Consider the following 14,930-nt stretch of genomic DNA (forward strand, 5'->3'; position numbering starts at 1 on the left):
CACCTAACGTCGGCTTTTACTCTAACAGACAACTATGCAGGGTTGACACAGAAAGTGCAGCATAATAGCATAGAGATGAAGTAAGTGGAAATGTAGCTCAGGGATGAAATGTGAGTGGAGTATCACTGTAATACATAGGACGTCTGTGATGTGAAAAGACTAGAGGGGTAGAGGGAGTGAGTCAAGTAGAGACACAGCAGCCACCAGCAACAGAGTAGTAACATGGTGGCAAGAGTGGGGATGACACAGTCCGGAGATGGATGGGTGGAGGAACCAATGAGAAGAAGCATCATGGCTGTAGGTGAAAGAAGTAGGGCCTGGGGCACGGCCAGGCACGGACAGGGCCTTACTGTTTGGGCCTTCATGGTGGGGACCAGCTAACGCCTGCCGGTGCCTCCTGATTGGTGAAAATGGCCACAATCTGCCCAACCAGGAAAGGCAGCAGGCTACAGCATAACACATGTTGCTGTGGTGGCCATTTTTTAAGCACTTTACCTTTCCTTTTTAAATTTAGCAATAGAATGGTTACAGCAATAAAATACCCTCCCAGCACAAAGTTACACTCAGAAGTGCAGCGGCATCAATTTGAACAGCAAAGCTGTGGAAGTGCTCTAGTGAATGAGCATATGCCGTGAAAATCAGGATGTAAATGATTGAAGCTTCCAAAGCCCATGAGGGCTTACCTTTAATTGTGTGATGGTGAACACTGCTCTAGTAGGTTCCAAGAGGTAGAGAGGGGTGAATTGCAGCACCTGATGCAGGCAGCCAGACTACACAGCTAATGTTGTAGGCACAGGAACAGACAGGGCTTTACTGTGTGGGCCTTGATGGTGGGGGCTGGCCAACGCCTGCCGGTGCATTCTGATTGTTGAAAAGGCCCATGATCTGCCCAATCAGGGAAGGCAGCAGGCTACAGCATAACACACACTGCTCTGGTGGCCATTTTTAAAGTACTTTTTCATTTCCTTTTTTAAATTTTGCAATAGACAAAGTTACACTTAGAAGTGCGGCAGCATCAATTTGAACAGCAAATCTATGGAAGTGCTCGAGTGAATGAGCATATGCCGCGAAAATCAGGATGTAAATGAATGAAACTTCAAATTGCAGCAGCTTCCAAGAGGTAGTGAGGGGGTGAATTGCAGCACCCGATGCAGGCGGTCAGCCTACACAGCTTATGTTGTAGTTACAGGAACAGACAAGGCTTTACTGTCAACAGACGAGAACAGTGTGTTTCTGGCTATATTACATGTTAAGCGTTAGTCAGTGAGTTAAATACACAGGCATTGCAGAAGTGATCGCGGGTCAACTCAGGCAAGGAGGGGAGAAGGTAAAGTTAGGATGGTACAGACAAGCTCTGTATTAGCGCCTACCCCATATTTTGGAATGTGTTAACAAAGGTTGGAATATCTTAGAGGATCAGCAAGTGAGCATCCATCAGATTGCAGCGCTGATGAAGAATGTGTCAAAGGCACAGGTGAAGATCACACTGAGATAAGCACTATTCGTCCCTGTTCTGGAATGGGATATGAGGCAAGATATGCCTGCAGAACCGAATGTGAAGCTCATGTTTTGGGATAAATATGGGCCAATAGCCTGCATTCAGGAGTCGGCCTGTCTCACCAATGCCTCGTAATATTGGTGAATGACTCTGGTACTCCAACAGAAATGCACCAAGAAATTGAAGATGTCACCATGCTGACATTCAGCTTCTTGTAGAGAAATTGGGATGGATACATCTGGATGAAAAAGGAGATCTAGGAGCGAGAATAGTAGGACTTTGAATGAAGAGTGAGTCTGTGACTTTGTATATGGTCATTGCTCCACCACGTCTTGAGGGTAATCTTCATGCAGATTTAATAAATTGTATATTGTGCATGTTGTTAGGACCATCTTGAAGTTCTTGGTGTAGGGAACTTGGTACGGATCAAGAGACATCAGAGAAACTTAGGCAAAACACTGGAAAACATACAACAAGGTGGAATAATGATCTGTGACTCTCAATCTAGGCTGCTTAGAAGCACTAAAGCAAGTTCAACCTTAGAAAAGGCAAACTTCTTGTGAGAAATAGGAAGATATGATATGATATGATGTGATATGATAGTTTATTTATATAGCGCCTATACACAATGTGTTTCAAAGCACTTCAAGGCAAGGGAGGGAACAAGCAAAATTAAACTTACATTCTTACAGGCCATGAACAAAAACAATGTGAAATTAACTATCATACTCAGCCTGGTGACATTTCGTGCAAGAGCTAAGACATAGATAAGGAAGGGAGGGAAACGGACACGTGACTACCATCCTTGGCCTGATGACATTACTGGTAGAGCTGCAGATTAACAAAAGGTGAGGGAGAGGGGTGCAGCAATGGAGGGGATGAACAAAACAAGCGACTAACCTACTAGGACTGATGACATTTCAGATAGTGCTGGAGAGGGACAGGGGGGGAACAAATAGGGGGGAGGAGGCAAACAAGGTTGCTATCATACTAGGTCAAAGAAAATTCTGATAGAGTAAGTGCATAGAAGAAAGTAAGGGGAGGAGATGGGAAAGGGGAGAAAGGGAGAGGAGGAGAGAACAGAGAGTGAGCAGTGAAAATGTGGAGAAGCAAGAGGGGAGAGCGAATACATTTGCAGAAGTCAGTAGTAACACATAATGTTGGGCGAGAACAGTAAATACAAGCCAGGATTCAAGATGAAAATGGGAACAGCATGGTTCAGGGCCACCATGAGTACAAGATGCAGAGGAAGTCCAGTCTGAGAGTTGAGAGAGGGTGACGCACCGTGAATCAATGAAGTCCATAAAAGTCAAATTCAAGCATTGGCAAAAGGCATGGATGGTGAAACCAGAATGTATCAGGACAGACTCCTGCAGAGGTAGGATGTAGGGGGTGAGAGGAATGGAGGGTCAGGGGAAGCAGGGTCAAAGAATCAAGCAAAACAGGCAACTCCTGTATGCAAGAAGGGAGGGGTACAACAGAACATCACAGGGGAGCAGAGGTGGGGATGGCCTGTGCGGACAGAGGGAGTAAACACATGTTGGTGCATGCTTACCTGCTGTCTGGGCAGGGGTTTGGGCCCTTGGTCCTTCTGGTCCGAACAGGCCCAAACAGGAATTGCCCTTTTCTTTGTTTGCCTTTCACTTTGGACACCCAGACGAGAGACAACCTTGATCTAAGAGTTAAGAGCAAAAGGAAGAGCCAGAGCTAAGAAGGGGGCGGGCTTAGGCCAGGTGACCTAGATCCACTTGCACCTGCTCCCCATCTGCAAAGGAAAAGAGGCTGGAGGGATGCTTGAGTAGGGAAAAAGAGCAGCAACCAGGAAGGCACAAAGTGGTCAGGGCTTAGGCCAAGTTTCGGCAACCAGGACTCGGACAACCAGGGCTAAGGACAAAAGAGTGGCAACCAGGAAGGCATCAGGTGGGCAGGGTTTAGGCCATAGGCCAGCTGACCTAGATCCACGTGCACCTGCTCCCCATCTGCAAAGGAAAAGAGGCTGGAGGGATGCTTGAGTAGGGAAAAAGAGCAGCAACCAGGAAGGCACAAAGTGGTCAGGGCTTAGGCCAAGTTTCGGCAACCAGGACTCGGACAACCAGGGCTAAGGACAAAAGAGTGGCAACCAGGAAGGCACCAGGTGGGCAGGGCTTAGGCCATAGGCCAGCTGACCTAGATCCACGTGCACCTGCTCCCCATCTGCAAAGGAAAATAGGATGGAGGGCTGCTTAAGTAGGCCAAAAGAGCGGCAACCAGGAAGGCACCAGGTGGACGCCTATAGGTATGTATACAGAATCCAATGGAGTGAGAACAATTAAGGCTTTTTACTACTAGTACATAAAACCACTTCTAATTGGGCAATACAGAGTTAGATAATTATTTTCTGAGAGTCCGAATGTGAAATACAAAGACATGGAGTGGGCAGAATTCATAATGTTTTGTATTTTATTTGGAAGAGAACTATTTTGATCCTTGCCCCAGGGTTTACTGTTCTGCGGGCAGGGTGTGGGTGGACATTGCTTGAAGCCTTATGCCATCCAGTGAATACATTAGTTGATTCCATGTATTACAGTTATGCCATGTTAGTTTAGCCAGATGAGTCTGTGTAAGGACAGAGTCCTGGGGCCTAGGTGTCACCCCTGTCTCCAAATGCTAAGGAGTTCAACCTCTCTGCAAGGCTTACACTATTCTGAGCTGTTAGTAAAATGTCATATACTTAGTGATTTGTACGTTATCAGGCACAACCTTAATGCTGTCCATGCCTCCTCCTGGACTGTTGAGTTCTTGCATTCTTATTATTGTTCCTCATATACTGCTTTTATATAAGTGGGGAAGTTGTAAAGGTTGAAAGGGCACTGTTGGACAGCTCCATTTCATTTGTAACTAGGCAGTTATCGGCAACCTGCAACAAACGTGCTTGGGATGAGCTGTAAACTGGAGTATGCATTCCCTGACCATCTAAACATACTTGCATATAAGCATAATAAGTACTCATGAATTGCTATTTTGCTAATACATTAGCAAGGGACATTTGACACCGCACATGGCATATGATGGTAGCAAGTGGATATGTGATACTGCACCTTACTTTTGTTGATTGTGCAGTACATATTGCCAGGGAGGTGAATAGCTCAGCTACGTAAGCACGATTCCAGGCTGCCCTTTCCAAGTTCAGAACTTGGCAGGGCTAACTCTGACCTTCACCCCTGCAAGGTTCATAGCTTCAGCACAATCAAACTGGCTAAAAATAACAGCATTGTTACGGTACTTATGCTGAGGAGGAACAGGCTTAAAGCAGCATGTTCAATCCAGAGTTTATTATGATGTTGTATATGGCATTGAATGACATTATAGGGCATTTGAGGCTGCACTGGGCATATGATTGGAGCAACAAGACATATGAGGCTCTGCCTTAATTATGGGGACTACACCAAACAATAACTCAGATTAGATGGCATTTATGGCAATAGAGGTTGCTCTTGGCATATGATGACAGCACCTGCACATGTTATTTCATAACGTGTCTAGTCGTTTAAGCATTGCATGACATTGCTCGGAGTTTTGATCACCAATCACATGCGATAGCAGCACCTGGCCTTTTGAGTATACGCACTTTGCATATGGTGACTATACAATGCATAGGTGGCATTAGAATGTAGTTTGCGCTTCTGATGATGCATACATTGGCATAAATTGGCAGCACCTGCACACGTGAAGCTGCACCTTAAATATGACGATCAGACCATAGATATGAAACGTAAATGACGTTTCCAAAGCACTTGGCATAGGATGGCAGTGTCTGGACATGTAAGACTGTACCTTTTTATATTATGACATAACTAAGATGTGGGGCCATAACAGGCATACGATGAGAGTTTATGCATATAGTACTCTACACTGGGCATTTCATGAAATTACCTGGAAATGTGAGACTGAATTAGCCATAGAATAACTATGCCTGCCTTGTTAAGCTATAACTACCATGGGAAAGCAGTAACCTGCCATATCCGCTTGCACTGGCATATGAAGGCAGCGCCCGGAGGGCCCCTGGCCTAGGTTTGTTCTGTTGGGAGCACCCTTGTCATGCCATGAGCCTATCCATATCCTATGAAGGAAGCCCACTATGCAAGATGAATGTGGCAACTACTTAAATAGTCGTGTGTATGATTCAATTACTATAGTATTAGTCATAATATTGTTTGCATTGATTTTGAACCTGCAATGGCCGATACGGGTGTCGGCAAAGGGCGTGTCACGTGATTTCCTCTGAAGTCACCAGGGCCAAAGGTCATTTGAAATCACTTGTCGTGATGTCATTTGTTATGGGATGTCACTTTCGTTGCCCCTGGCATTTTGGTGAAATCATTTTGGGGGAGCGCTGAAGTTCAGAGGCTGAGTATCTAGTATCCTTGAAAGTAGCCTAAGGGGCCTCAATCCCAACCTCGCCAAGCACTTAGATATGTTAATTTAGCAAATGTCAACATACGAACTTTGTGATTTTGACCTAGTGCCCAAATATTCGATTTATTGACAGCCCTTCTTTTTTGTAAAGGAGGTTACACCTTATTTGCCTTATTCCCTTTCACATTTCTATCTTTTAACATTCCACTTGTTTTGTAACACCCTGGATGTCCATGGCAGCCATTCCAAGTCATCAAAAAAGGAGACGTCAAGAAGAGATTGCTGCTTTGTTTTTCTTGACAAACGTAAAGTATTTATATAACGCTGAACCCTCAGGCATCTGAGCGCTGCTTATTATTCCCCACAGTGTGTGGTGCTCATTTATCAACCTCGGAAGGATGAAAGCCTGAGTTTGGCCCCGCCGGGATTCGATTCTGCTCTGGACAGATGTCAAAGCGAGCGCTCTACTCGCTGTGCTATCGGACCAGCGCTGCACTGCCAGACACTCTGGACACACTGGTTTACATTTTTCCTCGGTCATCTTCTCCCTCAAGGAGCACTCAGCTGTGAACTCATGGAGGCAATGTGACCATCAAGCAGGTTGGTGGGCAGGACCTTTGAGTGCCTGTAAGAGGGTGAAAGGTAGCCACTGCTCAGCAACAGAGCCGGGTATCGGGGATGCCTCGCTGCTCCCTGCATGCTGCTAATGTTACTCAGTAAATCAGGGACTGTAAAGTGGGGTTGCATTGGCATCTCTTAAAAGTTGTTAACCCTCTTTAAAATTGTATTTGTTGGCCACAAGAGCGTTAACCTAATCTAGTTTTAGAAATACTTCTTTATGATATTATATGATCTTTTATTTGTATCGCGCCCATACACCAGTGCTTCAGAGCGTGACAAAAAAAGCATGACTCTTTAGATTCCTGAAAACATCACCTATAAATCCATGAAAACGAATGCATACATGTAAATCCAGGAAGTATTAAATCATTAGTGTATGAATATGTTGAGCGCAAGTGTATTTTCCTAACAGCAGAGGCCAATTAAACCACTTCTCTTTTTTTGTTACATCAGCAAACTATCGATTGTCACACACACACACACACACACAAACACACACACACACACCCCTTCAAATGGAATATACGTGTCCTTGTAATGCAGATCTACCACATCCCTTCCCGTAGAAAAAATTCTTAATATAAGAAAATGCTCTACAGGATTGTACATGCCAAACGCTACCACCAGCCTGGTCTCAGAGCTGCTCAATTTCGGGTTCACTCATTTTTGGATATGCATGCCGAGTCGACAAAGAAGGAGGAAGTAGAGCAGTCTGGGTAAGTGCTCCTTGGTTAGGGCCACAAGGGGGATACTTGTGAGAATAGAAGATGTGTGATTAATGACAAGGGTGAGGCTCTAAGCTGCACGATGGCACGGGCTGACAGCAAGCAGCAGCGCAGGAGCCTGGAAAGGGGAGCGGAGCATCAGAGGGAACAGTCTGCTGAGAGGTGTGTTGGGCTGTGGATTCACCAGGTTGGAAGCCCATGGTGAGTCGCCCTGGTCCTTGGTGGCCTGATTATGCCCCCCCCACCCCACCTCCATGAAGAACGCAGCAGGGTAGCATCAAAGTCTACTTCTGGCTTGGAACACCGAGGGAGTGGTACCTGACAGCAGGAGACGAGCGGTTTGGTAGCTGTGCAAACTGCAGGACAGTGCTAGTAAGAAGTGAAATCATGACGAAACCTCTCTCTATCAGTCGCCGCGCTCTATACTGAAGCAGCGCTCACACCCGCAACAGAGGTCACAGACATCCTCTTCGGCGCTCCCTCTCCAGACCTATGACTCCCACATGGTCTATGTCCTGTCCCCTTTCTCTTTGTCACACATTAATGGTGGCACCAAATGGGAAGCACTCTTGTTATGCTTCTCATCCTATAGGTGCATCATTAATGTCTATAAGAATGGCATTGTCATGGCCCATGGCTCTCAGCCCAACCTCCTCCTCCTTGATATGCATCTTCGGTCTCATCAACTTTCTCCCTTCTCTTGCCACTCCTCCATCTGCCACCCCTCTTGCCCTTTTTCCACCACCGACTGGTGTACCTTATCTCTGTACCCCTCCTCGGAAGTCCTTCAAAGGTGGCAACCAGCTTCACCCAGCTACCCTTAAACTCTCGCTCTGCTGTTAAACACTACTCTGACCGCTGTCTCCTTCTGGAAGACTTTCACCTGGATGTTCTTGCTCTCACTGAGACATTGTTCATTGCCAGCTCTGTCTCTGCTTTTGACACAATCCTCCCTGAGGGTTACAAGATCCTCTCTAAGCCCAAGCCTAACCAGTCTGGAGGTGGAGTGGCCTTGATCTTCCTTGAATAGGTCCCTGCTACTATCAATCACACTCAGACCACTGTCGAAAGCTGATTGTGTCGCTAACTTTCTTCTTGGAATCAATGGTCAAACGACTTGAACGTGTTCAGGGCGTGGGGGCCACCACTCTAGGGTTGTCTAGCTCAGTTTGTAATTAACCACTGTCTTCCAAGATGGTGGCGTTAACTGTATGCTACTGTCTTTGACCTGTTTAGATATATTCTCAGCATGATGTATGAGGCTTTTGTATGACAGAATTTGTAGATTTGCCTCCTTCTTTATTGTATTTGATGTAAAATTTCCTTTTTTAAAGGTTTGTAACAAACCAAATAAAAATAAATAAAAAAAACACTCAGACCTATTCTTCCTTCGAACACCTTGTCTGCAGGCTTGGTGTCTCTCCAACCCTCTGGGTGACTCTTGCCACCATTTACACAACCCCTGGTTCGGTCTCCCTATTACTCTCTGAGTGGTCTGACCTCACCTCTTCTTGCCTCCACCTCCAAGCTTCTCCTCCTCAGAGACTTCAACATTGACCTACACTCTCCTGATTCGGCCACTGGACACTTCCGCAGCCTCTGTGACTTTCTTTCTCTCACCATTAATCCCTCCAGTTGATGCACTCAACCAGACATGCCTTGGATGCTCTCATCTCAGCAGACATATCCAGCTCCAACCCTCTCACTACACCTCTCTCATGGTCTGACCATGCTCTCCTCTCCTCTCACCTTGATCTCTTAGGTCCCCTGGCTAACCCTTTTCCTGCACTTCCAGTCTCCTTCTCCGCCAATAGATCAATGAAGTGAGTGTCAGTTGCTGATTTTGCCGGCACTTTCATTCCCGCTCCCACTCCTGGCACAGACTTCCACACTGACTCAACCCTTGCTAATCTTCACCTCTCTATCACCAACGCCCTGGACATCCTTGCACCTGTCATGAGGATCCGCTTGAAGCTTGCCTCCAAGCGCAACACCTGGTATGACTCCGACCTAGCCTCTCTGAAACGCAAGTGAAGAGTTGCTGAGTGAAGTGGCAGGCAACAGGCACATCCTCTGACAAACTTGCCAGCCATATACTCCAAAGGCAATACGGACTCTCCACCCACTTGAAGAAGAGGGCCCATATCCAATCCTGCTTCTCTGGGCCCACTAACAACATGGGTGAACAGTTTAAACTCTGCAAGGAACTCTCCAATCCTGCTGCAGTCTCCATTTATCTCTCCCCTGCCACTCATGACCCTCTGTACTTCACTGGCCTCCCACCTCTTAACCAAAACTCACAACATCATGTCTTCACTCTCCTCTACCTTCATTCCTCCTCCCTCCACAGCACTCAGGCCTGCCTTGGCCTCCTCTCCCCTTCCCTCCTATTCACCTCTTTCTCACCCATAGCACTGGATGAGGTCTCTAGACAAGTCCTCGGTATGAAGGTATCCTCCAAACAGGTGCTCCCCTGCCCCTCCAGAACTATGAAGGACCACATTGTCTCCCTTGAGTCAACCTTGGCCAATTTCTGTAATCACTCCTTTGCCACTGGCTCCTTCTCGCTACCACTCAAGTACCCTCTTGTGCATCCTCTCCTTAAAGACCCCTCTGTATACCCCTCCTGCCCAGTTAACTACCACCCTATCTCCATTACCCCTTCCCGAAGACCTGGTCATCTCCCAACTGATCTAACACAGTGAATCTGTCACCACAACCACCAGTCTGGTATCAAAGCTGCCAAAGGCATGAAAACTGCTCTAATAAACGCTCGTGAAGGCTTGCTCTCAAATCTTTTTTCAAACTATCCATCTTCTCTTATCCTTCTGGATTTTTCCACTGCCTTCAACACAGCCAATCATGTCACCCTGACAAATCAGCTTTCGGTCACCCTTGGCATCAAGAGCCTGGCTCTCGACTTGTTGACCTTATTCCTCTACGACCAACCTTCACAGGTTTAACTGGGCCCTTTTCTTTCACCTATCACACCCTCCACCTGTGGCATCCCTCAAGACTCTATCCTCTCACTGTGGCTCTTCAACATCTACCTTGCTCCTCTGGCCAACCTGATCGCCTCCTTCTCTCCCGACTTCCAGTGTTATCCAAACAACACACAACTCTCCTTCAAACTTCCCTCGAAAGCCTCGTCTTCCTCCTCTCTCATCTCTGACTCTGTCTGCTATCCAGGAGTTGTGCATTGCCAATGATATATGCCTTAATGCCAATAAGACTGAGATCCTTCTCATTGGGACCCCAGCTCCCTTCTTCCATCCTACCCTCTGGCCACCCTCTGGGGTTCCCCGCCCCTCACCCTCTTGTGAGGAAAAAACCTTAGCGTCATCTTTGACTCTTCCCTCTCTGTCTCTCCACACATCGTACCTTGCCAAGAAGGCCCACTATCAGCTGCACCTTCTCAGAGGCACTGTCCCTTTCCTCACCTTCCCCCAGAAACTTAATGTCTCCAGAGCTCTGGTCCCCTCTAGGCTGGACTACTGCAACAGGCTCTTTCTCAATCTTCCGTTATCCTCCCTTTGCCCCCTTCACCTAATCCAGTATAGGACTGCAAGACTTATCCTTGCCCTTGAGCCCAGGAAATGTATTTCTCCAGCCTAAAATCTCTCTACTGGCTCCCGGTTGCTGCTAGGATCAAGTTCAAGACAGTCTCCATCATCCACAAGGCGTTCTGGGGCCTGGGACCCCGCTACATCAAACTCTATCTGCCTAAATACCACCCTGCTAGAGCCCTTCAGTCTTCTAGCTCCAACTCTCTGCAGAGTAGACACTTCGCTAAGCGGGGTGGGTGTAGATCGCTCTCCTCCACAGAAGCCCCCCTCTGGAATGGTCCCCCTGCTCCTCTCAGGCTTAAACTGGATCTGCTTAAGTTCCGAATATCCTCAATAACCTCCTTTTCTCTTCTTCCTTCCCTCTCCCCTACCCTGCTAACAACCCCGTCTACCGCAGTGACTGGCTACCTGGTTTCCTCTGAGTTCTACAGGGCACCAGCCCCCCCACCCATTCCCCCTCATATTTTCACATTTAGCATGTGGACCCTCACCCCCTGCACCCCATGCAATCCATGGCACTTGCCTTTCTGGCCTCCCTTTAGCACACGCCTAACCCCTGTGCCCCCCTCACCCCACTGCTTTCACTTGCACTCACTCCTCTTTACCATGCCCTTCCCTTACTACCCTAGCACTTTGCATTTTGCGTGGACCGGCTCTCCCCCACCCCCTTTACCATGCACTTTTTGTTACTGCATTTGGATGATCAGAATGTCAAAATGCATAGTAGGACCTTTACTATTATCTCTCTTCCTTGAACTTGTCTTTGTCTTGTGGCACCTTGAAACACCATTTGTTCTATAGGTGTCTTAGAACTATCCAATAAATAAATAAATAAATAAATAGCGAGAGTGGGATCGGGAGCAGGGAATAGTAGGTGCTGGATTGGGATGGGGCAAAGTCAGTGTGAATGTGTGAAGAAGGGTTAAACTTGTTCATGGCTCAGTGCTCAACATGGAGACAAGTAATTGCCTGAGAACCCTGCATTGAGTCAAGTGTGATACTGGAAGCAGACCGTAGGCGATGCTGTTGAAATTGTATCTATTGAATTTATGTTCAGTGGTCAATAACATGACAGCACACAAAACAAATAACCTTTTGTTGATAATAATAACAATACTAATTGTGAGGATAAGAAAGTCTCTGAACCGCGCAGTGCACATCTTGCTTGCTCTGACCTTCTCAAATTGCTCAATACTTTAACCCACATACCACCCTTGTTGTCATAATGGGATTTCTGTAACAACACTGAAGGCACACTAACAATATATATTACTTTCGCCTGGCTTCACAGAAATCAACAAGGTATTGAAATAATTAAACTAAAGGACTAATATGTATTGAGTGAATTTGGGCATGCTGCATCGAAAAACTCTGTACGCTTCATTTCCTTTCTATGTCAAGGCTGGTTTGCAGGAGCCCAGAGGCGCACCCTCCCACTTGATGCCATAAAGAGAGAAAGTGATAAAGGCTGTCAACCAGCATATCGCTGGAACTAAAGACGAGCTGTAAATGGAGTTGTTTTTCATTAGAATCAGTTAAGACAGATGGCAGCAGGTTTCTCTGTCGGTTTCTTCCATCACGTGAATAATTGTAAAACACGGAACACATTGATGCTGATTGCACTTAAAGATCTCCAAAAACTGTGCTCTAAAATTTGAAACAATCCTGTTTAGAAAATCATATTCAAATGACAAAAAGTATTCATTTCAAAACCCTTCTTTGCAATGTGTACATGCGGTTCTCTTTCTGGATCAATTTGCAAAGCAAAAGCTACAGTGATCACATCAAAGGTCCCGGCAATTTATCAGAAATTAGCACATTAACACATTACATCTGGAAGTGGGACTGAAAGCAGAGCTGGCGGCTTAAGCATAATGACTGATTTGTCTTTCATGTTTGGCTCTTCCCAGCCCACTTTAGCACAGACACTGGATGCAATTACAGAGGACTCATGGCTGGCTCTCAAGCAGATGCCAAACACATTAGCAATACCACATTGTGCATAATCTACCTGCCAGGGAATTTCCCCGCTCAAGCTGTCAGTGCCGCCAACAATCCGAGTACGAGTATCCACAATTATGGGTGCGATTCCGTCAATATTTTCTAAAGCTTTGGAGTCAGTTGTTGAATTCTCCGCATTCAAACTGGTGGAGTTTACTGTCTCCTCGAAATCGGGCACGCCACGCGTAAGAGTGTGCTTGAAGTGGGATTCCACGACATGCTTTGCTGTGATCTTTCCGCATGGAAAAGGTACTGTAAAAAATAATCAAAACGTTATTATAGTTTTATAGTATCCCTATTGCACTATTCAGCGGCAAAGCATTAGGTAAATATACACAGGAGTATGTGTTTCACTTAATTTATTCACGGAATATAAATGTCTTTAGATTATTTATGAAACATAAAGCAGGGTGCTGTGCAACATAGTGAAAAAAGGAACCAAGACAGTAGCAGAAATAAACAGCCAGAATGGCATTACAATTTACAACACATCTGTGAATGGTCCAGAAGTTAGGGATAAACCATTTTAAATACTACACAAGACACTATATTCCAGACTTATTTACGATTATTTTGAAAAGTGTAACTCTTTCACAAGTGCGGGCAGCATAGATGGCAGTATTTGGTCATTTCTAGAGAAGGTCTTCTTGAACACCTGAGTTTGTAGTGGTTTCTTAAACCTCAGGTGTAGACTTGCAGCTTCAGCACTGTGGCAAGTAGTTCCAAAGCACAAGGCCAGACCTAAAATGGCATTGTTTTGCAGAACTATTCAAGTAGTAGGGACCTCAGGTCGTGTTTTTTTTTCTTCTTTTTTTTTGGTTGTGTACACACCTTTGGTGTATCCTTGTGAATTAAGTGAAAACATTTGCAGTGTAGATTTACGAGAGACTACTATTGTGATATGTGTTTTTATCTTTACTCTAGATTTTGGAAAATAAATCCAAGGAGTGGAGCTACATGTAGGTATTGTGCATTGTTACTGAGACACAGTGTTTACAGTGAAGGATTAATTATGATCCCTTTGAATTTTAGACACTTTGGGCCCGACTCATGGAATATTTGTACAGTCCCATGAATGAGGGTTTGTGTCGGCAGTGCAAAGTCACTTTTCAGCAGTGTAAATTCACTTTGAACCGGGCAAATATTCCATGAATCGGGCCCTAAATCTGATTAATATAAGGTTCTTTTTCTATCCGTGTGATAGAGGAGAACTGGTGTTGCTTAAATTTTAATCATTCATCTAAACTCATGAATTAAGTAATGAATACATGTGTTATTATGCAATTTCGGGTCTTTTATCGTACTGTGCTGCCAATAATAGTTTTTGTTTGGTTTTAATTGTTTTTTGCAGAGCCCCAAATTCATACAGTCCGGATAAAGATGAGGCTCACAATCTTTGGCAGTTTCATCAAAACAATATTTTTTTTTTTTCGTTGGGAGTTTCATCAAAACAAAATGTTTGAAATGTGAATTTGAAATACCAGGTTTCAGATGGGGTTATTTGTAATGTGAAATTCAAATGTTATTTTTATTTATTTATGGTTAGAGCATGTTTTCTCTGTTTGTCAATGCCTTTTTTATTTATGACTTATTTCATGTTTATTTTTTATTTTTTTTATTGATGCATGAAAATGCACTATGTTTACACCATGGTGGATGGCGGATTTACCGCCCCATTCCAAGGTGAGCGGGGCGGTAAATCCCCATGTCCCATTTACCCTTCCCCATTCCCATTTTTGCCCCATAGGGCATAATGGGAGTGGGGAAGGCGCTAATTACGGCACTGTAAATTACGGTGCCGTAATTAGTACCAAGGCGGTTTAGCGCCATGGATTTTAACGCCTGCTAAAAGCAGCCGTTAAAATTGGAATCAGGCGTTAAGGGTTAACGACAGCGTTAACCCTTAACGCCTGAGTTGTAATGACCTCCCAAGGATTGGATAGCAACGGGACATGCAGCGAAAATAGCATTTTCTTTTGCGGAAACATTGTATCCAGGTGAATCCTCATATGTGTATCATCCATATTAACTTCTAAGTTTAAATAATATTAAAGGATATCTGTAAGATGACGGTTTAGACACTGAAAAGTCAGGGGGAGGGGAAATAGCACTGAGGTACTCTGC

General features: G+C 45.3%; 1 protein-coding gene across 1 annotated transcript in view; it reads right to left on the reverse strand.

Annotated features, from left to right (window-relative positions):
- Positions 1-14,930, reverse strand: part of F9 (coagulation factor IX) — a 512,309-nt gene that overhangs the window by 144,342 nt on the left and 353,037 nt on the right. Inside the window, exon 6 of the mRNA XM_069612775.1 lies at positions 12,817-13,058. Coding sequence (XP_069468876.1) covers positions 12,817-13,058 — 242 coding nt within the window. The remainder of the gene's footprint in view (positions 1-12,816; positions 13,059-14,930) is intronic.

This window comes from Ambystoma mexicanum, chromosome 5p (genome assembly GCF_040938575.1).
Source record: "Ambystoma mexicanum isolate Mex_15411 chromosome 5p, UKY_AmexF1_1, whole genome shotgun sequence".
NCBI lineage: Eukaryota > Metazoa > Chordata > Amphibia > Caudata > Ambystomatidae > Ambystoma > Ambystoma mexicanum.